General features: G+C 55.3%; 9 protein-coding genes across 9 annotated transcripts; 3 read left to right on the top strand and 6 right to left on the bottom strand.

Moving 5' to 3' along the window:
• Positions 1-1,991: 1,991 nt before the first annotated feature.
• BDZ83DRAFT_568135 (P-loop containing nucleoside triphosphate hydrolase protein) lies at positions 1,992-3,626 on the bottom strand (the record flags this gene model as incomplete). Its single annotated transcript, XM_060504032.1, has 1 exon — positions 1,992-3,626. The coding sequence occupies one exon, from the start codon at positions 3,624-3,626 to the stop codon at positions 1,992-1,994; it is 1,635 nt and encodes a 544-aa protein (XP_060369731.1).
• A 4,739-nt stretch (positions 3,627-8,365) lies between these two features.
• BDZ83DRAFT_716171 (kinase-like domain-containing protein) lies at positions 8,366-10,109 on the top strand (the record flags this gene model as incomplete). The annotated part of the gene is made up of 4 exons (XM_060511826.1): positions 8,366-8,416; positions 8,486-9,205; positions 9,258-9,919; positions 9,974-10,109. The coding sequence occupies 4 exons, from the start codon at positions 8,366-8,368 to the stop codon at positions 10,107-10,109; spliced, it is 1,569 nt and encodes a 522-aa protein (XP_060369732.1).
• A 732-nt stretch (positions 10,110-10,841) lies between these two features.
• BDZ83DRAFT_567855 (pseudouridine synthase) lies at positions 10,842-13,320 on the bottom strand (the record flags this gene model as incomplete). Its single annotated transcript, XM_060503998.1, has 2 exons — positions 10,842-13,158; positions 13,211-13,320. 2 exons carry the CDS (start codon positions 13,318-13,320, stop codon positions 10,842-10,844), a joined length of 2,427 nt encoding a protein of 808 aa, XP_060369733.1.
• Positions 13,321-13,665: 345 nt separating this feature from the next.
• BDZ83DRAFT_568045 (amidohydrolase) lies at positions 13,666-14,802 on the bottom strand (the record flags this gene model as incomplete). The annotated part of the gene is made up of 1 exon (XM_060504019.1): positions 13,666-14,802. The coding sequence occupies one exon, from the start codon at positions 14,800-14,802 to the stop codon at positions 13,666-13,668; it is 1,137 nt and encodes a 378-aa protein (XP_060369734.1).
• Positions 14,803-15,932: 1,130 nt separating this feature from the next.
• BDZ83DRAFT_748073 (2OG-Fe(II) oxygenase) lies at positions 15,933-17,075 on the top strand (the record flags this gene model as incomplete). The annotated part of the gene is made up of 3 exons (XM_060513563.1): positions 15,933-15,974; positions 16,041-16,885; positions 16,943-17,075. The coding sequence occupies 3 exons, from the start codon at positions 15,933-15,935 to the stop codon at positions 17,073-17,075; spliced, it is 1,020 nt and encodes a 339-aa protein (XP_060369735.1).
• Positions 17,076-18,967: 1,892 nt separating this feature from the next.
• Positions 18,968-19,941, bottom strand: BDZ83DRAFT_716175 (heterokaryon incompatibility protein-domain-containing protein; the record flags this gene model as incomplete). Its single annotated transcript, XM_060511827.1, has 2 exons — positions 18,968-19,145; positions 19,235-19,941. 2 exons carry the CDS (start codon positions 19,939-19,941, stop codon positions 18,968-18,970), a joined length of 885 nt encoding a protein of 294 aa, XP_060369736.1.
• Positions 19,942-20,514: 573 nt separating this feature from the next.
• BDZ83DRAFT_14202 (uncharacterized protein) lies at positions 20,515-22,363 on the top strand. The gene is made up of 4 exons (XM_060501283.1): positions 20,515-20,663; positions 20,719-20,876; positions 20,938-21,776; positions 21,852-22,363. The coding sequence occupies exons 1-4, from the start codon at positions 20,622-20,624 to the stop codon at positions 22,001-22,003; spliced, it is 1,191 nt and encodes a 396-aa protein (XP_060369737.1). The 5' UTR covers positions 20,515-20,621; the 3' UTR covers positions 22,004-22,363.
• BDZ83DRAFT_567818 (tyrosine phosphatase-like protein) lies at positions 22,189-23,062 on the bottom strand (the record flags this gene model as incomplete). Its single annotated transcript, XM_060503994.1, has 3 exons — positions 22,189-22,283; positions 22,348-22,698; positions 22,825-23,062. 3 exons carry the CDS (start codon positions 23,060-23,062, stop codon positions 22,189-22,191), a joined length of 684 nt encoding a protein of 227 aa, XP_060369738.1.
• Positions 23,063-23,482: 420 nt separating this feature from the next.
• BDZ83DRAFT_14290 (concanavalin A-like lectin/glucanase domain-containing protein) lies at positions 23,483-24,958 on the bottom strand. The gene has a single exon (XM_060501285.1). It carries the CDS (start codon positions 24,809-24,811, stop codon positions 23,624-23,626), a length of 1,188 nt encoding a protein of 395 aa, XP_060369739.1. The 5' UTR covers positions 24,812-24,958; the 3' UTR covers positions 23,483-23,623.
• Between the last annotated feature and the right edge of the window lie 25 nt (positions 24,959-24,983).

Below are 24,983 nucleotides of genomic sequence, written 5' to 3' on the forward strand. Positions count from 1 at the left end.
AGTGATGCTGTCATGATTTGCGGTGATGAGGCGAAAGAGCGATCGGCGAGGTGGTGTGTGCTAGTGTCGGTGTGTTGGTGTGTGATGGTATCCCTACGGAGAAGACGTTGGGGATCGGGACCGTGGATCGCCGGATTGCTTTCTCGATGAACGGCGATGGAACGGCCATGAGGCTTGACGTAACTTCTCCTCCCGATGAGCTTTGGGATCCATGGCTCTGGGACCCGTCTCGTTAGGGTCGTAAGGGTTCTTTCCAAGGAAGTTTCCGTCATCCCGCCTACTCGGCCGAGTGGCTTGTACTACCGGGACTACGGACACGCTCCTCTTGTAGTACCTAGGTCTGCTTGAGTCCGTCCGGCTCCCCGCAAGTTCCTTACGGAGTTGCAATTTTACGATTGAATAGGTCTCATCGAATCGCTGTCACTAGTACTGTTGACCTGAGAGAATCAACGTCGCAATACGCCTAACCACTGAGCGGAGACTTGTTATCATAAATACATGCATGATGAACGACCGATCAAGGTGTATACGTGGGAATGGCCTATGAAGACGGAGCGTGAACCCTCCCCATTTATTCATTGATTATAGTTGACATTCTAAAGCCGTGCTCCCAGGGGTTAATTGTACAGTGACTGAGGGCCACCGACATGAGTGGGCATATATAAGACTAGCAGTAACATTCAGAGATCTGGCCTGACGGTTATAAATCTATACCGAGAGCTTTCGAGGATAATAAAAGTAACAAGTCTAACGGGTTCATTCCTATGGGAACCAAATGCGTCAGCAGTTATGAAGTAGCCACTAAGCAGCAATCGGGCAGTGGTTATAGTCTGGTTGTGTCGATGTTGGGAATACTGATCGAATATCTTACCCATCAGGATACACTTTGGCTTTCCTTCCCACTTTGACAAGACATAACTCTACGCACAATCTTGAGATGATTTACTCCATGAGTAACCTGCTTTGCTAAGCCTTTCGTCTGCTCAGTTGTTCTCTTTGTCACAGGTAGAGTGAGTACTTTCGTGTCTAAGTCCCAAAGCCTCCTCTTTGATTTCAAAGACAAATCCAGTGGACTTTCGCATAAATGGTGATGGGCATATCAATCCCATTGACCTGGTCCAAATAAGAGTCAAACATCGCCAGAGAGAACGTCTAACGTAGTTAAAGACTACGGATCGACACGCATTCTCTCACGTTAAGCGAGGGCTCGCGGCGTCTTCAACCGTATTGATTTATATGCCCCTAGCCCCCCCCCCCCCCGAGAAGATGGGATCTGAGTGACCTCGACCGGTGCCCGAAGCAAATCTAGACCAGAGAGGTGGACACACCCGCACATATAACAAAGCAGTACACGTTCATCCCGCCCCCTCGCGCTCTCTCACTTAGCTCTCATGAATACGAACGACCGGGAGCGTGAACGACGATGCAGAATACGTATCACTTTAGTTGTTCTCCCATGTAGATGTTTAACACCAACTGAGCTTTATCACTAAAGGCAAGACAACAAGAGAACATTGAGCATTGTCGGACAATGGTTCCCGAATCAACTGATCTGGGGCTCGTGGGGAGTGAACGTCAGCGGAAGGTGACGAGGCTCAATTGCTCTCCTTTGATACCGCTGGTCCCTTGAGTCGGTGAGCCATGTAGTTGGTGGACCGCACCGTTTTTCTCAGGCTTTCTGACACAAACCTATCCCGGGTTGGGCCCAGTATCACTCTAAACCGCTTAAAATGTATTGCTCTTGAGCTGTCATGTTCGCAAGGAGGCTGCTGTTTATCGCGCCGAAGTACATGGGAACTGACTCCACTCAAAGAAGCCAAGCTGTGACTGATAGAACACCACCAACCTCCCAGAGGCCATCTAGGTCATAAGTTCTTGTAGACTTTTGTCTATTGGGTATTATTTTGTCTATCCCACACAAAATCAAACCTACGCCAGGATGCAAATTTTCATTCCAAACAGCAAGTGACTTTTCTTCTCCCTCCACTCTCTCACGCATTGAGCTTCTGCTTTGTCCTCTTCCTCTTGCCACCAACCTCCCTCCCCTCCTCGAGCTCCAACAACGCCTCCCTCTTCTTCTCGCTCACAATCTTGAGCGCGTCCCGCAGCACCCTCGTCTCCAGATTCACCCCTTCCTCCTTCCACGCCTCCATCTCCCTACCCACACGCGCCTCTATCGCCAACACGAGCTCAACGTCCCTCTGCCCGACAAACGTCACCGCCTCGCCTTTACGCCCCGCACGCGCCGTACGACCCACCCTGTGGATATAATCGTCCGGGTTCCGCGGAATGTCGTAGTTGACGACGAGCCCGACCTCGGGGATATCCAGACCTCTAGACGCAACGTCCGTCGCGACGAGGATGCGCGCCGCCGCGGCGCGGAAGCGACCCAGGTTGTCGACGCGCTGGCGCTGCGGGAGGGCCGAGTGCAGCGAGGTGACGCGGTGGTCGAGCATGCGCAGCAGGTGGTGCAGGTAATCTGCCGTCTTTGTGCGGTTGCAGAAGATGATGACGGATTTCTCCTCGTTGCCGTCCGTCAGGAGGAAAGTGTGCAGGTAGTGCTCGCGGTGGGTGACGGGCACCTGGAGGTGCATCTGCGAGAGCGTGGCGGGGATGGCGAGGGCCTGGGTGTCGACCTCGCAGACGAAGACGGGCTGTTTGCCGGGCTTCAGAGGCATGTCTTTGAGGGCGCGGACTTCTGGGGTGATTGTGGCAGTGAACAATAGAGTCTGGCGCTTCGAGGAGGGCGGGAGGACGGAGAGGCACTCTTCCACGTCGGGGATCATGCTGCCCGGGCCGGTGCCGTCGAGGAGGCGGTCGGCCTCGTCGAGGACGACGTATTTGACGCGGCGGAGGCCGCAGATGGTGTCCTCGCCCGAGGTGCGGATGTGGTCGGCCAGACGACCGGGCGTGGCGATGACGACGTGGGGACGTTGCGCGAGGGCGATGGCCTGGGACCGCATGTCGGAGCCGCCGGTGACAAGGATGATCTTGAGGCTCTGCGGGGAGGAGATGGCCTTGAACTGCTCGAATATCTGCAGGGCGAGCTCGCGGGTGGGCGTCAGGACGACGCCGAAGATGGCGGTGGGATCCTCGGCCCATTTCTGGAGGATGGGCACGGCAAAGGCGACCGTTTTACCGGAACCCGTCCTGCTTCCGCCGATGCAGTCCCGCCCCTTGAGGATCTCTGGTATGCAGCCCTTTTGAATGCCCGTCGGTCTCTTGATTGCCATGTTGGCCAGGGACTGTACGAGCCATGGCCGAACGTTGATGGCGGAGAAGGTGGTGTTGGGGTCTGTTGGCGCAGTGATTGCGTTTTGCGACGGCGCTGCTGGGCGTGAGGTCTGGGGAGCTTGGTCGACAGCGGCGGCGGCGCGTTTGAATCTCGAGGGGGCTTGTATGGTAGACACGACAGCCTTGAGTTCCTCCTCCTCGTCTTCATCATCGTTCTCGATATCTTCGAGATCGGGCTCGGCAGTGGGGTCGGTCCTCCGTCTCTTGCGCGAGGCGGGACTGTCGAGGTAGTCGGATTCGGACTCGGAGCCGGAAGAGTTGGCGGGAGAGGATGCCGGGACCTCATCGTTGGCCGCACGGCCCGGTCGTCTGGGGGCTGCAGAAGGCGGCATTGGAAACGACCAATCTCTGTTCTGCTTTATGCCGGTTGTGACGCGATTTGATCGTGGACTTGAGACTTGTAGCATAAAGTTTGTGATGATGATGGACTCGACTGCAGCAGCTGCACCAACGTCTGAGAATTTTCGGGCAAGGGTCCAAAAAGTTTTGGTTGCAAAGTGCCAAAGCTTCGGCGCGGCGGGCAGGTGGGGTAAATGAACCAGGGGGTCTGGCGTGGGGCAGACCAATTGGAATGGAAGGCGGTCAGTACCAGGGCTCCGCATTGAGACGGTAGACGCGCGCCTAGAGAAACGGAGCTACGCAGTTACAGTACCTTAGTGAGTGACCTTAGTGAGTGACCGGGGACTCAAACGGCGCGAGTGACGGGGCAAATTGGCCAGTAAGAGAGCAGCAGGCGAGAAGACGCATTTGAGCCTACAAAGTTGAGGTATCATCCATCATGCAGCGAGAAAAACAAAAGCCCGGCTCCCTGATAATAAGGTAGGGAGCATACGAAAGATCCGAGGAGACTCCTACTAGCCTTAGGTGTAACGATGCAACTTTCTGCGCTACGACACAAACTTTGGTGGTGATACCAGATGAATTCGTCGACTGTAAAGGTAATCGACAGGGGCGGCAGATGGTGAGTGTGTGAGCCTGAATTTAATGAGAATGTGTAAATATCAGAATCCAAACTACGTGAACTGGACACGGTCAAACTTCACTCATCTGTCATCTCTTGACTGCATATTTCATCCGTAGGCAACGACAACTTCCACCCTTTGACTCAGCCATCTGTGCGTCGGCCAGAGGGAAAGAAAGCATAAATCCATCGCCTTTCCAAGACGAGTCGAGCCGATGTTGGAGTGTCTAGCCAGGACCATGCTCGATGCAAAAGAGCCACAAAAGCCCAGAAACTTTCAGGGCTGAGGCTGATGACAGCATAACGTTGCTTCCCGCCCAGGGATAGGGCCAGCATAGACGCAGTTTCCGCCTTGTGCCCCTTGGCGGGATCCAGGGATCTGTTCCTGGAACGAATGCAGATGCTGGTGCATGAGCAGGAGCAGGAGCCTCGGACACCGACGAGCAGAAGTCAAGCTGACACTCGCCCGCTTTGCTTTCTCCGTGTCTGCGTTATGGTCTGTCGGATGAATAATCCGATTCTGACGGGCTCTGAATGTGAAGAATGCCCACGGAGAACACAGTGAGGGGTTGAAAAGCCAAATCGAAGCCGGATGCCGTTTCCTGGCTGTCAGAAGCATAGAGGCCAACTGCACCGACAAACCAACCCAAGAAGATGGACTCGGATGATTTGGATTTCTCCCTCTCGGACGTGCCCGTCTGACATACCGCTGGTTCTGACTTGACCTCACAGCTGGGACCCAATAGTCCGGATTTGACAGACGAACAGTCATAGCCGGACAACGTCAGCAGAACTTACGCCGTCAGCCCGCTTTCAAGTTCTGCTTCCATTTTATTTCACTCTCTTGTCGGGTATTCGAGAGGTGCGACTAGTCAGGCACGCCGCACGCGTTCCAGGCTGGTAAAGTGGGCATCGGAAATCCCCCGACCAAGACGATGCAACTACGATACACCACGTAAGTGTTTTGGGGCAGGGCCTTGAAAAACCGGGCCTTCGTCTGATCAGGGTCCAGGTCTAGCGGTGCGGATAATGCGGTGAGGCCTCGAATCCGTGGCCCGTCAAACACCACAGTCATCACCTTAACCGCTTGTCGGCTCATCGCCGTCGTCGGACCGGCCACAAGGTAGGATGGTGAGAAAGAGGCAATAACCGAACAAAACTCTTCCCGTGATTCGGACCCCAATGGTCGTGCGTGCTGCTTGTCTGCAAATGCTTTTCCCCTCATCGGGGAACCATCCCATTCGTGCCGCATCGCCGGTGGAAGAGGCACAGCAATAAGAACGGCATGTCTGCAACCACCAGTTCGCCGCCTAGGACTGCAATCAGCTGACTAGAATTGCTCAAACTGACTGCGATGCCGACGCTGTTGGGTCGCAATGCCAAAAGATTTGGAAGCCGTGGCAGATGTGCCGTGTTAACAGTGTGCCATATGCAGGAGCCATATTCAACAGCAGGTGCCGAAAAGAGCTCCGTGTGCTGCCCCCGTTTCTTCTTCTTCTTTCCTTCAGATGCTGCCGCCGGAAAAGCCCCCCATTTCAGCCAAAACGGCGCTGTCAAATGGCTTATGCGAGTTTCATCGACATACCGAACTCTTGTGTAGGAATTGGACGGATGGAGATTGGTTGCCGAAAGCCCGCATTAATCTGTTCTTTGATCCTGCAGTCATGTAGGGGAAACCGCGGGGATGGTGTGAGGATGTGAATGTGACGGGATGAGTGTCGTTGGCCCAGTATTCCCGCCAGCTATTGGCCCGAGACCAGCTTAGGATTCATGGTCAACCGAGGGGTTGTCGGATACCTGGAGAGAAAAGCAACGGCCAATCCCGCGGAGAGAGCCAGTAGAGCAATGGATAGGGCCCGACAGTTTCCCAAATTCGTCAAACAATTGCGTCCCACCCATCTGTCAGTCCATCGCCTGGAAGGACAGAAGAGTCAGGTTGCATCGGGGACGTCTCCCGGATTGTGCATCTCGAGCTCATGCAGAAGACGGTCGGAAATCAGTGCAGGGCCCAGCTTGGTGCGTGCGACGGTGCGACGTGCGGCGTGCGGCATGCCCACGATGGCACGAAGAGATGCTTGGTGCTTGGCCGGGGAGGGGCCAAGAGGGGGGAGCAACCCGCAAGGAGCGATTGCAGGGCAGGGCATCGAATGGCAGCCCAAGACATGGACGACACACCACCAACGACAGCGCAACCCCTGTCTCATCTCTCATGCCCCCCATGGCTCTGGACGCCCTCTCAAACTTCGTCGCCGTACGGATGTGTGTAACTGGTCAGGCGTCTGCCTATTGTCCATTGTGCAGCGCCAGGAAATGGGCGTTCCGAGTGGGCAGAGCTGCTCTCTGTGGTGACGGTTGGAAGCCCACTCATCACACCGTGCTTTGTGCTGGAGACCGTGACTGTTTGGAGGTGGTGTACTGTGTCGGGTTTGGTTGTGTTGGGCGGTGACGAGGTGTATACATTTCTTGATTCTTGGTCAAACACGCGTCCTGATGACGGGTGCCTTGTAACGGTCGATTCGGAACAGCGGCATTGGCTTTGTCTTCCGCCAAACAGTCCTTATTCGAGGATTGTGCGGATAAACATAGGCGCACAGAAGCGAGTTGACGATGACTGACTCTTGTGAAGTGGATTGGACAGCCTTGAAGTTGTATCGGCAGAGGCGTACAAACGGAGACCGTTGTCGTCTCCAACCCGATTCAGATTCTAGAAGTCCAGACCCCAGGGCCGATTCTCATGCTAGAAGATACCCAACTGGGGAGGCCAGAACCTCAGACGACGCTAGGGACTCCGGTAATGTGGCGCGTTTTTCTGCCCCAAGACGCTTGAAGGGTTTAAAAGAAGCGACCGAGCGCATTTTGGTTTTCGGCGCAGCTTCGATTGATGTGCTGATTGACTTTTTTGTCGTTGTCGGTGCTGTTCTGTCGTTCGTGTAGGTGCAAGATGAGGCAAGACGGATGGAAGAATGTGATGTAAGGCGGGCAGTACTTATCACAGGTACCTTAGTAAGGCAAGCTGTACTTACCTACCTACCTTGGGAGGGTAGATTCGCTACCAGGAGGTGAGGTGGTTTACAGTATCGAAAAGGTACACGAGCAGGAAGGCTCAAGCCCGGCTACTCTGTGTAGCTATCCCGCAGTGTGCACCGCAAGTCGAGTGCGCCACCCCGAAAAGATACATTGGCTCCATTACGTGGGCCTTGTACCTCCTCCCATCTCGATACCTTGCCTTTACCTCCACCTACCTTACCTTACCTCAGGGCAGTCACCCAGTGCATTCATTCATCAGGCCCTGAAAAGGCCCCCAGTTTACCCAGAGCGCCCCCTCCCCGTTTTCCATTGGAACTTGGCCTTGGAATTAGCGCCCAAGCTCGTCCCCGTCCCGCCGCTCCCCGCCTTTTTTGCCCACTTGAATCCCACTCCATTCACTCACTTTCCTGTCGTCTTTCTCAAAAGGAACCAAGGTCCAAGGGCTCGCCCGTCGCCACTGCGTCGTTGTCGTCTGCTCTTGCATTGCTCCCCTCTCTCTCTCCGGTCTGCTCAAATCTCAAAGCCGGTCTCTTCATCCCGGAGAGAAACAGCAGGAAACCTCCTTCTTCCGTCCCCCGGTTCCGATACAGACCAGGAACTATCACCTCGACCCATATCGCCTCTGCTCATCTTACCTTGGATACCGGGACGTCACCCGCGCACCCCAAATCTTCTCTCTCTCTCCCACCTCAATATCCATCTCCTGAGTCCTGCGGGGAAAGCTATCCGTCGACGTTTTACTTTCCAGTCTCTCGCTTCCAAGTCTTCTGATCTTCAATAAAACGCCCCCGATAGTCTTATTTTTTACTCAGCCTCGAACCAGAGGATCAAACGCTCGACGGCGGTCGCTCTCCAACTTGATCAACGCTACGTCAGCTCCTTCTACGAAACTATTCGAACACGCTAGTTTCTGGTTTTCTGCCTGTGCCCACCGCCGCAGCCGTCACACCTCGACCTACCTCGTCAAGTAGTTTGGCTCGGCTTCGGCCCTTTTTTTGCGACTTTGTGGCATCCTGCGTCTGGGTACATCTCTCTCCAGCTTCAACTGCATCGTTCCGGTCTACCCAACGTACCTTCGTTGCCATGGCCGATCAGAATCCCTCACAACCTCAGACCATGGAGCCTCCTCACCAGGTAAGCATGCTCGCATGATGAGCTCTCGAGATGGCCTCTATCGCGAACTGTACTGATTGTTTCACATAGGCACCGCCCAGTGTCCCCTCTCCTCTGTCCACACCCGGTTCCGTCCCCATGATGAACTCGCCAGTTCCTCTCCTTCGCCCTGCCATTCCCGGTGGCCGAGGCGGAGGTGCCCGAACACCTAGACTCGGTCTCGCCATTCCCCCATCACCAAATGCGAAACCTGTAGGCGGACAAGCACCTCAACCCGTAAACTCACGGCCACCTCTCCCGACCCTTCACCTGGCTACGCCCATGGGCAGCCAGTCAACACCATATGAGCAACCACCTCGCGTGGGAGGCGTAGGACAATCTGCCAGTGGTGGTAGCGAAAGCAGTGCGGCACACTCGAGATCTGGAAGCTTCGGCCCTTTGGATGGTCGAGCTAGCAACCCCACATCAGCTGGTTCTCAGTACTCGGCACTGTCTTTTGCCTCACAATATGGCTTTGCGCGGCCCCAAGGAACCCCCGACCCGTCGTCCGCCGTGGGCTCAATTTACTCTGAGCGGAGCGAAGGCGGTGTCGGTATGGAACGGGACGGCAGTTTGCAGGGTCTAGAAGCTTTTGACAAGCTGTCATTAGAGCGGGGTAGGACGCTGGATGTGGAGGAGCTCGATTCCGAGTCGTGGAGGGTCGCGAGCATGGAAAATCGGATCGAGGAGCTCGGCAGTCTCGGCGAGGGTGCCGGCGGAGCCGTTACAAAAGCCAAATTGAAGGGTGGAAAGACCACATTCGCCCTCAAGGTGCGAACGCTTCATTTCCCACGCCGACAAAATTGGAGACTAACATGGCCAGGTTATTACCACAAATCCCGATCCCGACGTTAAAAAGCAGATTGTGCGTGAGTTGGGTTTCAACAAAGAGTGCGCGTCGGAGCATATCTGCCGTTACTATGGCGCCTTTGAGGACTCGACTACGGGAACGATCTCAATCGCCATGGAGTTTTGTGAAGGTGGTTCCCTGGACAGTATTTACAAGGAGGTCAAGAAGCTCGGTGGCCGGACAGGCGAGAAGGTTCTCGGCAAGATTTCCGAGGGCGTTCTGCGGGGATTGACGTACTTGCACGGCATGCGTATCATCCACCGAGACATCAAGCCATCCAACATTCTGCTCTGCAGGAATGGCGACGTCAAGCTATGCGATTTTGGCGTCTCAGGAGACTTTGGTACTAAGGGTGAAGCCAATACCTTCATCGGCACCAGCTACTACATGGCCCCCGAGCGCATCACCGGCCAATCCTACACCATCACCTCTGACGTGTGGTCGACTGGCGTAACTCTGCTGGAAGTGGCTCAACATCGATTCCCCTTCCCGGCCGATGGCACAGAGATGCAGCCACGAGCTGGATTGATCGACCTACTCACCTACATTGTGCGGCAGCCGATACCGAAGCTGAAGGATGAGCCGGATGCCAACATTTTCTGGAGTGACAATTTCAAGTATTTCATCGAGTGCTGGTAAGTAACGAGATTTGTGCGTGAGATATGAAATCTTGTACTAACCTATCAAAGCCTGGAGAAGGAACCCACAAGGCGAGCGAGCCCTTGGCGGATGCTCGAGCACCCGTGGATGGTGGAAATGCGCGCGAAGCGTGTCAACATGGCCAAATACCTGGCTCAGGTTTGGGGCTGGGATACCAAGCATTGATTGGCTGATGGCCATAAAGCCGTGGCGATCGCGCTCAGCAGGGACATTGTTCCATACGGCAAAAACACGACGATACGTCAATTACAAAGCAGCAAAAAGTACATTGTTGCTCCTTGGTAGGAGGATCATGGGAACCTGGGCCAGCTACCGAGGAAAGCATCAAGCACACCACAAGCGAAACATGAACAAAGAACCGAGTTCAAAGGGAGACAACTCTATAGCGATGAAGCAAGCGGAAGAAGGAGGCCATTTTTCATGATTTAATAAGCGACGGGCATTACGGGCACAGGATTGCCAATGTTACGCCTTCAGGGTGTCAGATTTACTTTCTGGATATATGTAGTGGAGGCAAACATGTACCTGGACAAGCGGTGGCGGCGGGTCGGGTATTGAGCGAAGACTGTAGGCATTATTGTGTATCCAAGCGATTGCCTGTTCCGTTTGGAGTAATACAAACAAAAGAATGTTCTGCCAATGCTGATTGGGGTTTACCCTGTTTCTTTTTGGCCAAGGGATTTCTTTTTGGCCAAGGGATCAGACTGAGGTGGGTTGGTAAGAAGAGTATTTGGCTTCCAGGTGGCATTGTACATATATATGCTTGATTCAATGAATCTCTCCGAGGGGGTATCTAGTCTACAACCATTTACATGCCAAGTAGATCACCTTTTGAGCCGTGAAGCGGTGATGCCTTTTGTTTTTGTGTCAGTCTTCCCTTTTGTGAAGTACGGTATTTCATGATTCCGTAGTCGTAGTCTCGGAAATCTCTGGTACCTCGACAGCCTCGGTAGCAGCAGCGGTAGTATCAGTGATAACAGCAGCAGCAGCAGCAGCAGCAGCAGCAGCAGCAGGGACAGCAGCAGGGGCAGAGGCACCCGTAGGAGCCGCGGCGACTTCGGCCTCGTCGACGCCCATCAGTTCCCGCAGCGCGACGGTGGCGTAGGCGCTCTTTGGAAGCTGGAAGGTGACGACGACGGCTGTCTTTGTCTTTTCGGGGGAAGGCTTCGGGCTACCGTTCGAGTCGCTGGCGGTGGTCTCCGCTTGCTGCTCCGGCTCCTGCTCCTGCTTCGGTTCCGAGGCCTGCGTCGGCGCGTCTTGCATCGGCTCATCCGCCTTCTCCTCCGTGCCGGTCGCGGTCTCGGTCTTGACCTTCTTCACCGCATCTTGATCCTCGGCGTTCTCGTCCTCCTGACGGCCCCGCTTCTTCCCATTCCCACCTCGCCCAGCTGCTGCGCGGATACGATCCATGTCGGTGGGGTGCATCTGCTCCTCGTCGTCCTCGTACGTGCGGACCTCGAAGCTGGGTTCCGAGAGGAAGCGCACGACGACCTTGCGGTACGCTCCCGGCAGGCTGAATTCGCGGTGGCGGCGGAGCATGTCGTGCGGGTCGAGGCCGCCGTTGTCGCGCATAAAGGTTGTGTAGAATTCGCCGATGGCGTTGGTGGGGTAGGCGACGGCGTGGCCAGGGGACGGGAGGACGATGTCGTGGATGGTGTAGGTTCCCGAGGCGGCTTCTTCGGCGGTGAGGGCGCGGGCTGGGGCGGAGGAGGCGTCTGCGTCGTCGTCTCCCCCTTCGTTGTCTGCGTCCGCGTCGGCGGAAGAAGTGTCAAGGACGAGGTCGCCTTCGACTACGTTCTTGCCATACAGGCGCCAGCGGTGGCTGGCGGCGTGGTTCCAGACGTAGGACTGGTAGGCGTGGAGGTACATGTTGCGCAGCCCCCGGGTGATGCTCGTGAGGGCGCCGTTGAAGTCTCGCCGGGATGGGGCGGTGGTCCGGCCGAGGTGGCGGATGAGGCTCGCTTCGGCGGAGAAGCGGCGGGGCAGGTGGGAGAGGGCTTCCTCTGCGGAGCCGCCGTCGCGGAAGACCTTGCAGGCGCGGTGGCGGTTCAGCTCGTCGCGGGCGTGGCCCTGGTCCGGGACTTCGCCTGCGAGGGCGCGTTGGGCAATGGCCTCGTCGTAGTAGAGGATCGCGTTGACGGCGGCTTCAAAGTCACCCTGCAGGAGGAGGCGGCCTACCTCGTGGGTGCCGATGGCGTGGGTGCCGAAGCGCTGGTGTCCAAAGTAGTTTATCCAGCCCGGGTTGTGCATGCTCGCCATGGCGGCCTCGACGGAGGCGCGGATCTGGGAGGAGCGGTCGGCGGGGGGCAGGTTGTGGTTGCCGGCGACGAGGCAGTCTTTGAGGGCGATGACGAACTCATTGCCCCTGTGGGCGCCGAGGTGGATGGGCGAGTGGGCGTAGCGGTAGTCGCCGACGGTGACGCCGAAGAGGCGGGCGCGGAGGAGGGCGTCGGCGCGCTGGCCGCGGACGGAGCAGCGTTGCGTGGTGGCGGCGCGGCGGTCTTTTGTGCCTGCGGTGCCGATGGCCTGGGGCTTGACGCGGAGGGCCTTGGAGATTTGGTGCAGGGCGTCCATGGTGTCGCGGTTCTCCTTGTAGAGGGTGAAGTGGAGGTACTCACCCTCGCCGGGAGCGACGGCCTTGGGCTGCTTCTTCTTCTGTTTGTTGTTTTCGCGGTTGTTGTTGTTGTTGTTGTTGTTGTTGTTGTTGTTGTCGCGGCCGCCGCGCATGCCCTTGCCCTTGCCGCGAGGGGGCGGAACTCGGGCGACGATGGCGCCCGTGGGATCGGTGGTGGTGTCGATGGTGGAGTTGAAGATGCGGCGGACGTTTTGGTGAATCTGGGAGCGCTTGTCCTTGTCGTCCATGACGGGGGATGTGACGGGCTCGGTCTTTGCCGTCTTGTCGGCGGATATCGTCTTGTAAATGGTCACGAGCTGGTTGGCGAAGTCGTCGTTTGTGAGGGAGGCGAGGAGGGCGATGTCCTCGGCGGGGACCTCGGGGATGACAGCGGCGGGCTTCTCAGCGGCTTCTCCATCTTGCGATGGCTCTTCCGGTTTCGGCTCTTCTTCCTTCTTCTCTTCCACTACGGGAGCAGCAGGTGCAGGAGGTGCTGGTGGAGGCGGCGTGGTCTCCTTTGGCGGCGGGGGAAGGCGAGTTTCTGTGAGGTGGAGAACGGTACCGTCTTTGCTGATTTCGTAGACTTGGAAATCGGTGTATCTGAGCGTTTGTGTTAATGGAAAAGTACTATGAGGCATACAGATGAATTTACCTCTTGCGCATGTCTCCAGTCCAAGCTACCATGCTCGGCGCGATTCGCTCAGTGATGCCGAGAGACGCATCGAGGCGCGTGCCGTTGGAGCGACGGACTTCAGCCGCCATTCTGATCCAGATGGGCGTGTAATGAGAATTGAACTATTCTCTCGAGTAAAATGAGGTAAACTTCGAATGGATTGATGAGCCTGGATGAGATGTGGGATGAAGCTCCATCGCGGGGCCAATTGCCATATTTTCAGGAATTGCCAGCAGAAAGTGGTAAATGGGATGAAATATGGCAGGCGGTGTAATTGAGTTCCGCCATGTCTGGCTCATTTTGGAAAGCGGTCAGCCTCGCTCATCCACCCAAGTCAATTCTCATATGAGATTCGCCCACTTTCACTTCGCTTATATGTGCCATTGACTTCCATGAGTTCTAGTTCATTATCTTTTTATATGAAAGCTAGTTGCTCATTCCACCTTCAATCTCAAAATCTCAACCGCATTGCCGCCCATGATGGCCTTGGCCTGCTCACTTCCCTCACCAACCGCCACAGCAACGGCATCAGCATTCATGCTCACACTCTCCCACTCGCCCTGCTCATCGGAGGTCAATGGCGGGAAGAAGGGATGATCAGTGCCAAACATGAGTCTATCCGCTCCACTGGCATCGATGGCTGCCTTTAGCCCAACCTCTGAGTAGATGACAGCATCGAGGTAGATTTGTTCCTTGAGCACGCTCCAAATCGTCCGGCGACCCTTGCCGACCTTGCCTTCGCGCACCAGCTGCCCGTCGTGCATGATGCAGCTCTCGATGCGTCCCGCCAGGAAAGGCAGCGTGCCTCCGCTGTGCGCCAGGAGCATGCGCAGCTCGGGCACGTCGTCAAAGACGCCAGCCAGGTACATGCGCGCCACGGCGATGGTGGTCTCCATCGGGAAACCCAGGGCTAGGGGAAGAACGTGGCCGTACTCGTTGCTAGCCCTGGGCCCCCAGACGTCGTTGGGCAGCCCGTAGTGCGGGTGCAGGAAGATGGTGAGGCGGGCGGTGGCGATGGCCTTGAAGATGGGCAGTAGGTCCAGGTCGTCAAGGCCCTTGCCGAGCCCCGAAGTGCCGAGGATGATGCCGCGGCAGTACTTGAGGGCCTTAACGTGGTTGATAGCCTCCAGGATGGTCTCGAGTGATGCCGTCAAGGGCAAAGCGGCAAAGAAGAAGAGGCGGCCCGGGTGTGCGGCGCACATGCCGTCGAATTCCTCGTTGACGCCCTTGGCCATGGCGCCAGACTCGGAGGCATCGATGAAGTCGAGCCACGGGTTCGCCAAGGAGATGACCGAGATGTCAATCTTGTGCGTGTCCATGAAGTGGACCTTTTGGTCGAGCGAAGCGTAGTGAGAGGTCAGCGGCCGGCCGGGAGGCTTCGCTGAAGGATCCTTGGTGGCCTCATCCAGGGCCTGTTCCTCCGAGGCCAGGAGGATGAGGCGCGGGTCTGGTGTTTGCGGGAAGCTGCGCACGACGGGAATGGTGGTTCTAGATTCGAGGATCTTGACGTAGGACGGGGGATACATGTGGGTGTGGACGTCCACCACCGTCATGGCTGTTGATGAGGCCATTGTGAAGTCGGCCGAGCAGACGACGTCCCTTTACTGCCTTGCGTCTTCACTTGGAGCTAGTGTTGAGATGACTTGAAGCACAGTCAGTCTCGTTGATTGGTCTACTTGTCGTTAGCCAGTGGTTCAGTCTTGAGGTTTCAAAGTCACGATGCTGGGTCGACTTACAAGTTGAAGAGGCTCACTCGTAGTTGAGATGGTGAGAGATCTTGGCTTATCTCTTCTGCAATCCAGGGATAAGAAAAGAAGTCAATCCTGTTATTATGGTCTGTTTCCAAGTTGGAAGCTTTCCCAGGAGCAAGCAAAGCTGTGTTGCCCCTCGTCCTTCTTTTAAAAGGTAAGTATCAGTTACCCGACAAACTACGTCTTTCCAGGAAGGTGATGAGGTCGCCATGACCCGCAACGCCTGGTTCCCCCTCCAATCCATGTTCCCCTCATATGCAAGCGCCTCGATGCACCGCATACCTCACAAAACCCCACACACGGGCGTCTCCAAAGGTAAGTAAAGTCAGGTAATCCTTCCCTTGTCAATTGTCTTTCTACTTTACCCCGCCGTTATCTCCAATCGTCTTTCCGCGCGCCGGCCTTCAACGCACCACCAGCGTCTTATCGTCAGACCTTCCTTCCCCCCCTCCTCTCCAGTGTGAGACACTGAGATACTGCTTACACATAAGTATAACGTGTAGGAGCTCTCCGATGGAAATTCCCACTCGTGCGCCCGCGGACCCAGCCGATCTTGTTAAAGGGTTCTCTCTTGAGTCTCTCCCCGTAATGCCCCGTCCTGGCCGGGGATCAACAAGGGGCAACGCCTGGCCCCGTCCGGAACTGATTAGACGGCGCCGGTGGTTGGCTGTTAACTTACGATGTTAATGCTTGGCCTCTGGTTGGCTGGGCCGCCGCCAGTCGCCCGCGACAAGGTACTTACACAACCGACTGTATCGACGGATAGATATAAGTCGCTCGGAACCTGTACCGCACGGATTTAGTAACGAACCTTATCGTGACTTCTTACTCGAGATTACACCTCACCCTGATCCATGTGATGCTCCCAAGTCTCAAGTGACCACATCCATCTCTGAATCTCTCATCCATCATCTCTCAACCCCAGTGAAGAAAGTAGCAATCAGATCATCATGGCAGCTACAGCAGTAGACAAAGAGGGTCTCTTCATCCCCGTAAGTGACATCAATGACATAACATCATAATCGCCTCGAGCATCACTAACTGACACCAACATCAAGCTCATCGACTTCTCAGCCTTCCTCAACGGCGACGCCGCCAAGCGCAAGGAAACAGCAAAGCAAGTCCTCGACGGCTTCCAAAATGCAGGCTTCATCTACCTCCAAAACGTCCCCATCAGCCAGGACCTCCGCGCCACCACGTTCGCCAAATCAGCAGACTTCTTCTCTCAGACCGACGCCGTCAAGCAAGGCCTCGGCTGGACCACCCCGCAGGCCAACCGCGGCTACTCCGCGCCCGGCCGCGAAAAGGTCAGCAACCTCACCACCAACGAGGAAATCGAAAAGGTGCGCGCGGGCAACCCGGACCTCAAGGAGTCGTTTGAGATTGGCCGCGACGGCGAGCCGGACCACCCGAACCAGTGGCCCGTCGAGCGGGACGGCGAGCGCGTGGCCGGGTTCAAGACGCAGATGCTCGAGTTCTTTGGGCAGTGCAAGGCGCTGCACGTCGAGGTGATGCGCGCTATTGCGGTGGGTATGGGGTTGGAGGACGAGCGGTTCTTTGACGGGTATACCGACGTCGGGGACAACACGCTGCGTCTGCTGCATTACCCTTCCGTCGATCCCAACGTATTCAAGGTGAATCCGGGTCAGGTGCGCGCTGGAGAGCACAGTGATTACGGGTCGATTACGCTGCTGTTCCAGGACGATCGCGGGGGCCTGCAGGTGCGGAGCCCGAATGGGCGGTTCGTGGACGCTACGCCTATTCCTGGGACGGTCGTTGTGAATGCTGGGGATTTGCTTGCGCGGTGGAGTAATGATACCATCAAGAGCACGATTCACCGCGTCGTGGAGCCGCCGCGGAAGCCGGAGGACGGGGAGGAGTACCCACCCCGTTACAGCATTGCGTAAGTGACTTGAGTGCATGTTCTTGGAGCTTTTGATGTGCTGACGATGATGAAAAGGTACTTTTGCAACCCCAACTTCAAGAGTCACATCGAGGCTATCCCGGGGACGTATGCCACGGAGGAGGAGAAGAAATACGATGGTATCAACAGCGGGCAGTATCTCGTGCAGAGGCTGACGGCCACGTACTAGCGAAATTGAGAACACTAATCCAAAATTTGTAGCGAGTGTTTAGAAGCGAATTGGACTTGATTACTTGGCTTTTGAAGCATTACATTCCATCAAGGGCTTCCTACGATTTCATTCCGGGAAGGGGAGTCTTGGTCTCTTCGGACCGAAATTCAGAAGCCATGCTCTGCACCTGATCTAGAACATACTCAACACAAACATGCTATCTTTAATGGTTCCCATTATCTTACGGGGTGGTTCTTACCAGACTGGGTGCAAGATGGCTTTATTTGGGCAACATGGGAACGGAGGGTTTGTGCCTAAAATTGGGAGAGATAGAATGATGAAGCATAGGTGCTGTTGAACTGCACGGCATTGCAACAAATCCATTTCACACAAACTAAAGAAACCATATGGCGTAACAAGAGATGTAGCCCGTATATGCAACATGAATGTCTCTCCATTATCAATGTTCCCCTTTGCATATCATATCGTCTGTCGTACCGTCTGTCGTACCGTCTGTCGCATCTTCTGTCGCATCTTCTGTTGGAGAATCCAATTCTGAGTTCTCCAAGACCTTTTGTCCAACCCTTACTAGTATGATAGCCGCTATTGAGCACGAAACCGAGACCAGCGGGTTGACTTTAACCTCCTTGCGGAAGCGAGGGAACAATGTGTACAATGCAAAGGGAAATAAAATGGCAAAGGGCATGTACACTGTTTGACAATAAAAGTCAGCCTCTTGCGGCCTTTCGATCCACCATAAGGGTCCAAGTATGTGGTCGGCTCTGTAGCGAAGGAGGCTGGAGAGGAGCGGTAGGCTTCCAAGCTTGGCGGTTTCCTTCCAGCTGGCGGCGGCCGTGCGTCTTTTGTGATTCAGCCCCCAGGCGATAATGGGTATCACATTGAGTAATAAATCGCTTGCGAGTAGCAAGGGACTTTGGCAGCGCAACGTCTGAACCACTGGTGACTCCATTATCGGGTACATATGCGTGATGAATTTGGCAACAGAACTGGCATTTTGGGCCAATGACTGGGTGTAAGAAATCTTGACAAGAAATCGCTCCCGGTCGAGGAACTTTTCTCGTTCAATTTTAGCCTGAGCGGCGCCAGCTTTCAGTGAGAAACCGTTTCTGAGTTGTGACAAGTTGCGAAGTTCATAGTGTAGAACGTATAAAGCGGCTCGTTTGTCCAGGTTGTCTGGTACAAGGTGCTCCAGCTCCTCCCCTTTTTGCATAGGGATGGTGTAGCAGACGAACGGTGAAGGTTCTAGCTCGAAAGAGAAGAATGCTCTGAGCGGGGTCTTTCTTTCCAAGACAAGGACGAATCCATCCCCATCACTGCCGTCGTCTTGTTCGTCATCCATCGGGATTTTCTTGTAGTGAAGGAGAATTCGAGGCCAGTGCCCATGGTAACCGTCTTTCACAAATACCAAATTCCTGTCCCTCTGGTAAGAATCCTTTGGCTCTACTCTTACTAAGCGTGTGGCCCAATCGTCTGGGCCTAGAATCCGAAGGACTGTCGACCCCCATTTGTTCCAAAGAGATCGTGCATTAGGCAGACGCTGCTGATCAGAGTTTAGAAGGCAAAAAGTCATTTGTTGACATTTCTTCACAACTTGCCAGGATAGAGTGACGAGGCCATCCGTTCCCCGCTCATATTCGCCGGCGACATTGGTATGATATAGTCTAACCGCAAGAATCTGGTCGAGATTGTTGTCCACCATGCAGTTGAGCACACCATAGGACGATTTCCCCCGGCCTTTGAGGACAGGAAGAGTGACATGCAGAACGCCGGTTGTCATATCAGTGCTGAATTTGCTTTTTTCATAAAAATCCAAAGCCTGGGTTGAGGTCCACCAGGCAAAGTCATCAGGGCACCGGGCCAATACCCCTTTATCCCAAAGGATGCCAAATTCACTGTCCAGGTTCTTGACCGGCTCTGGCTTGCACTCGTACGTCCATGCCCATGTTGGTATCGAATCGTCCGAAGGCTGCTTCATCATCTCGGTCCGCGGCCGCATCAAAGCCCCATTCTCCTCGCTCTCGCTTGTCAGTACGAGTGTCGAATCTTCGGTAGACTGCATCATGTCCTCTATGTTCATAATATCGAGTGGCAGCCTCTTTAAATCCCTTGCTTTCTCGCCCTTCCTTGCCCATGCGAGTATCGAATCGTCGGAAGACTGCTTCATAATCTCGATCTGCAGCCTCTCAAAAGCCCTTTCCCCCTCGCCATAGAGCAGTGGTATGTTAACATCAAATATTCCAAGAAGAGAGTATGCTATATCCTCTACCCTCGTTGTCTGCCGCCGAGCAGCCCATGACATCCGCATGGCAATCTTTGCAGAGCGGATGGCGGGGGAGTCTTCATTTCTTTTGAGAAATTCGGTCGGTATACTGGTGATGGACTCGATCTTGGGCGCCAGTGAAGAACGAGTGCCAAGTTTCTTCCACACAGCATCAAAGAACTCAACTGTTTCGGGGGCGAGGAGCTCCTGTAACGTCCAGCCTCTAGTGAACCACCGACTGTTGCTAAATTGGCTGTCGAAGCTGCTGGGATCATCGCCTTGCTGGAAGTCTTCAAGGTAGGCATAGCAGATCTGAGAATCTCTGTACCACCGATACATGGAGTTGATAGCCTCGGAGAGTTCTGCACTGCTCGTCTTGTCGATGCAGCAAGTATCAACCCACACCCACTTGATGCCATTTCGAGCCGCCAGGTAGCAGGTGCCGTCGATCTTGATGTAGCCTCGTTTCTTGGTGTGGTCAGGACGGTCGAGGTCTTGGAAGGTGACCTCGCCGCTACCCCAGGTGTGTGATAAGATTACATATTCTGGCACCTCGTCGAAAAACTCTTGCAGCCTTCTCGTTTCGACGTTCAGAAGTCGCATGTCGTCAAAGATGTGCGTGTTGATGGTGATTTACAAGTTGGTAGAGGTTTGTGTTTCGACAGAGAGTGGCTACGACATAAGTACGACTGCTGGTGACCCAAAGTCACACAAACCCCGCGTGTGGTCATGCACCTCGCTCAGCCTCAGTAACTGCAGCGGACACGCCTGGTTGCCTGCATATTGATAAACCAATGAGCAGGCCCAGCATGATAGGCAATGGGTTCAAATCGGAATATAAACAAAAAGGTTGAGCATACTTGATTCTATGCTTATGACCTTGCCATCTTGACGTTAACTTCAAGAGAGGAACCACAAGTAGTAGACGATATGGGAAATACCTATGATTATATTAGAGTGAAGGGCTTTGACTTTTGATTTCCGGTTCAAATTGGCTGCTCGAGACGTTTGTCTAGATCCCCGTCGTCGTGGCACTATGGTGGTTTCGTGGGTAGCTCAGTGCAAGCCAGTCGACGTTGCTAGGGAGGCACGAGGTATCTTGGAGGGATGTTGTCACATGGTGGGGTGGCAAGGCGGGGCATCCTCCAGGTACCGCGTTGACGCGCACTGTACCAACACTGTACACAGACGTCAAGCTCCAAAGCTACCAGCTCATCAACGACATCGCATAGCTGTTCACAACAGCTCATTCTCACTCATGTAACTTAGAACAGAAAGGCAAGATGAAGAAGACATTACTCATAGTTTTCATTCACGGATTCAAGGTACGTAATTTTGTGCTCATTCTAATGGAATACGATCCCTAACGATCGGACGCAGGGAGGTGACGACACCTTTGGCGACAAGGAAGGCTTCACAGCACAGCTCCGAGCAGACCTCGCCGCCCTCCTCCCCAAGATCAACGTAAACGTCCTCGTATATCCCAAATATGAGACGCGCGGTGACCTAGGAGACTGCGTGAGCCGCTTCCGCGACTGGTAATCCTCCACTCCCATCACAGTCGACAATCAACCAGGTCGTCGTTGACACATCTCCCAGGCTCCTCGAAAAAGTAATCGACCTAGAAGTCGCAAACAACACCCCCTCACCAACAGTAGACCCCTCCGTCCGTGTCATCCTAGCAGGCCACTCCATGGGCGGCATCGTCGCCGCGGAAACAGTGATAGGCCTCACCTCGGAAAAGCCAATCTACTCGGAAGACGGCGTCGAAAAGGCGGCGGACTCGTCCACCGCCACCTTCAACAGCCTCATGTTCCCCTACATCCAGGGCGTCATCGCCTTCGACACGCCGTATCTGGGAATCTCCCCCGGCGTCGTCGCCCACGGCGCAGAGGGCCACTACAACACCGCCAACGCCGCCATGACGCAGCTCAGCGGCCTCGGCACCGCGCTCTGGGGCGCGAAGCAAGCTACTTCTTCGCCATCTAGGAATAAAGCTCCCGTCGCTGCTCTTCCCGCCCCTCCAGCAAACTCCTCACAGCAAGGCGGTGGATGGGGATGGGGCAAGATCGCAATGGTAGCAGGCTCCGCCGCCGCCGTGGCAGCGAGCGCGGGAGCGGCGTACTATAATCGCGAACACATCACCCAGGGCCTGACGTGGGCGACGTCGCACCTCGAGTTCGTGGGGTGCCTCGCAAAGGGCGCGGAGCTGCAGAAGAGGGTGCAGTACATGGTCAAGCTCAACCGCGAGCTCGACGTGGGCTTCGCAAATTTGTATACCCGCCTCGGTAAAGCCGCCGGCTCCAAGGAGGTCAGCGTTGTCGGCACGGTGCTGGGCCGGGACCGGACGTTTTGTAATTTGCCGAAGCGGGATAATGGGGGGACGTGGAAGCAGGCTGTGAATGATGTTGCTACGGAGGAGACGCAGGCGCATATGAGTGAGTGGACCTCCCCTTTTCGCAGTGACCCGAGTTGTCCAAGGTCATGGGCGTTTTTGCTGACTGGAAGGCTAGACATGTTCGAACCAAAGATGAACCCAGGATATGACAAACTCAAGGAAGACGCGGCAACTCTCATCGCCCAGTGGACGCGGAACGAATGGTACGAGTCCAGCGAGGAGGACAAGCTCGCCATAAAGGAGGCGGGCGAGAGCGCCACCGCTTGATACCGTAGACTGTGATGTTTCCTTTTGTTTCTTATTATTACGGCTGCTGGAGCGAGGACGCAATTTTGTAGACGCCCATCCTCTTTTTCTCTTTTTGTCTATAACCATACCCCCGACCATTATATAGTCCTTATACCCCACTTAAATTTTGGATTCTCATCTTTCCCCTTCTTTGAGTTGAAGAATTACTGCGTCTTGGAGCGGCCCGCCTCCTCGGCCTTCAAGTTGCGCATGACCTTGCTTCTCTGCTTCATCATGTATGTGTAGAGAATATACGATCCTATTTCCCATTCGTCAGCACTCCTTCCTCGCGATCACAGACATAAAATGTGGGGGTAACATACCAGGAACATAAACAGCAAGAATAGCATACGAAACCCACGGCACCAGCTCCCCAAACTGCCTAGCCGGCGTCGCAGCGTAGTAAATCAAGACGCACTCGCTCGTGATGCCAATAGGGTACAACACGAAGAACGTGTTGTACCGCAGCCACGTCAGGAATTTTGGTTGGAACCCGCTGAGGGTGAGGGCGAAGTACGAGTAGCGGATCACCTCGGTGACGCTCCAGGCGAGCAGCATGGACGAGTACCAGGGGCTGCGGGCGAGGTAGGGAAACGGGTAGACGACACCCCAGACGAGGACGAAGCGGGATAGGACTTGCATTACGGTCGTGAAGACGGGTGCTCGGACGACGCCTGTTGGACATGGTACATTAGCGTTTATTCAATGGTTAAACTCCTCTCTTGATCTTTCTTCTTGGGTTTAGATAGGGCAGAGCAGAGTAGCTGTGCTGAACGGGGGTGTAAGGGATCCAAACGAACCGAGCAATGCGTGCAGAACCTCCATGGCAGCCATGGTCTGCGTCCACCGCGTCCAGTCGCCGACGCCGAGATGGACAAAGTGCGGCCCGCGCAGCGCAAAGAGAGCGACGGTGCGGCCGAGGACGGTGGCCCAGGCGACGGCGGAGACGAAGTTGTAGGCGATGAGGTAGCCGTTCTTGAGGGGGGAGGATTGCCGCCTCTGCGGCTTCGCCGCTGCTGCTGTTGCTGCGTCGGCCATTGTGTTCCTTTGCGATCCGAGCTTCGTGTAGGAATTTCCAGGGTTTGCGTGATGCGAAGGGGAGCTTCGATTGTTTTGTTCAGGCGCCCGGTGGTGATGATGGCGAGATGGGTGGTTTTGCGGATGCAATGCTTTCTGGGAAAGATTGTTGAGGGAGGTTGAGCTGCAGCTAAGGGTCCATCCGAATTGTCCCACATCCAATTGGGACCGAGGCATGTGGCATCCTCTGGCTGCCTATGGGTGGCATGGCATGGCGCATGGGTGCTGGGGGCGTCCCACTGTACAAGGCACGTCGCGGCGCGCGTTGGTGCTCATTTACAGGGGTCGAGCTCCGAATGCTTGATCCGACCACTCGAACCTAAAGCTCCCAGCTGATTTTGGTACCCAAACACAAGTTGACATGGCACCCTAGTGGAGGTATCGCGGTGATTATGATCCGAAGTAGCTTGAAAATATATTTCATTGAGTAATACTAAATAGACAAATCCCATGTTTAAACCCCGTTGCTATGCTGGCATAAATCAGATGCAAACGCCCTCCGCCTCGACTGTGGAATCACAATCACGCCCACAGCTGGTAAAACATGGCCGACATCAGGGCCACAGGCACCCAGAAGGCCATGGCGCTCGACTGTCCCAGAAGCTGCCCAGGCGCCGTGCCATTGTGCAGCATCACCGCTGCGCCAATCGTGTTTGAAGAATCGATACTACACACAATCTGGCACTTGCCCTCGCCGCGGCGGCGCTCCAGGTTACCCCTCGGACCGAGACCGGCTTGGTGAGAGCTGTTATCGAGTACGTCGCGCTTCGAAGACGACTCCGTGGAATTAAACACCATCTCGATCCACTGGATCTGCATGACGGCCGAGTGCCCAACCTCCATGACGCCAGACCACGACCCGCCGTCGCTCCACGAGTTCAGCATGACGCGGCTGGGGTCGCGGGGCACCTGAAAGGAAATACTCGACACCTCGGACCCGTCGACGAGCCAGGTGCTGTCCTTGGCGTCCCAGTCGAGGCGGTGGACGGCCCAGTCGCGCCACGAAGTGCCCTTGGGCATGGTGCCGTTCTGCGTCGACTTGTCGATGGTGTTGCCGCTCGAGTCGAACGACGGCTGGTTGGTGTACTGGATGCGGTCGTCCGGGTCCTTGGTGAGCACCTCAATGTCGGCCTCCTGCACGTTGGCGTACTTGTCGGCCTCGCGGTAGGTGAAGAGCGCCGTGCAGGCGCCCGGGTCGCCGAGGGTGCGGGCGAGCATGCGGACCGAGACGAAGTGGTAGCCCATGGAGACGGACTCCATCTCGGCCGAGGACTGGAAGTCTTCGAAGCGGATGGTGCGCATGCTCATAAAGGTGTCCGAGGTGGCGTCCTTGTCGTTATTCTTCTCAATGTAAATGTTGTTTGGCGAGTTCACCATGTTGACCGTGGCATCGTTGCCGTCTTTCCCCTTGCGATCCGTGTTGTTCCAATTCTGAATGCCCCATATCGCGTTCCATGCGTCCGTGTTGAAGTAGTCGGATGTTGTGTTTGCATTGGCGCTCGCATCCCAGTCCGTGAGGGCATCTGGGACCCCGGCATATTGGCCGAGGTTGCGGAAGTCGAAGAACAAGTGGTTGCTAAAGTAGCTCTCTGACGAGTTGGTTAAGTAGCAGTCGCACACTGAGTCGGCGACATAGGGGTGATCGTCGGCCACAACCAAAGGCAATAAAGTGAGAGCGAGGCTCACGAGAGGTGCCCGTCTGAAAGACATGATTCCGCTGCTGTTGCTGCTTGTCCGTGTGTGGCTTGGCGGTTGGGGATGCGGCCCTGTCAGCAATGCAATCGAGAGTCTGGGGAAAGCAGATGCAGAGAGAGGCGGGATATTGGACGATTTATTAAAGGCTGATTGACAAAATCGTCCGAGTGGTTGTCTAAGTCTTGAC

Source organism: Colletotrichum acutatum, assembly GCF_030867785.1.
Source record: "Colletotrichum acutatum strain CBS 112980 chromosome Unknown BDZ83scaffold_10, whole genome shotgun sequence".
NCBI classification, from domain to species: domain Eukaryota; kingdom Fungi; phylum Ascomycota; class Sordariomycetes; order Glomerellales; family Glomerellaceae; genus Colletotrichum; species Colletotrichum acutatum.

What these genes read in the sequence shown, in the direction of transcription:
- BDZ83DRAFT_14202 (XM_060501283.1), top strand. Translation starts at nt 20,622, where the DNA reads ATGAAGAAGACATTACTCATAGTTTTCATTCACGGATTCAAG. An exon ending in GTGAGCCGCTTCCGCGACTG is followed by an intron (nt 20,877 to 20,937) that starts GTAATCCTCCAC and finishes CACATCTCCCAG; the next exon opens with GCTCCTCGAAAAAGTAATCG. An exon ending in GGAGACGCAGGCGCATATGA is followed by an intron (nt 21,777 to 21,851) that starts GTGAGTGGACCT and finishes CTGGAAGGCTAG; the next exon opens with ACATGTTCGAACCAAAGATG.
- BDZ83DRAFT_14290 (XM_060501285.1), bottom strand. Translation starts at nt 24,811, where the DNA reads ATGTCTTTCAGACGGGCACCTCTCGTGAGCCTCGCTCTCACTTTATTG.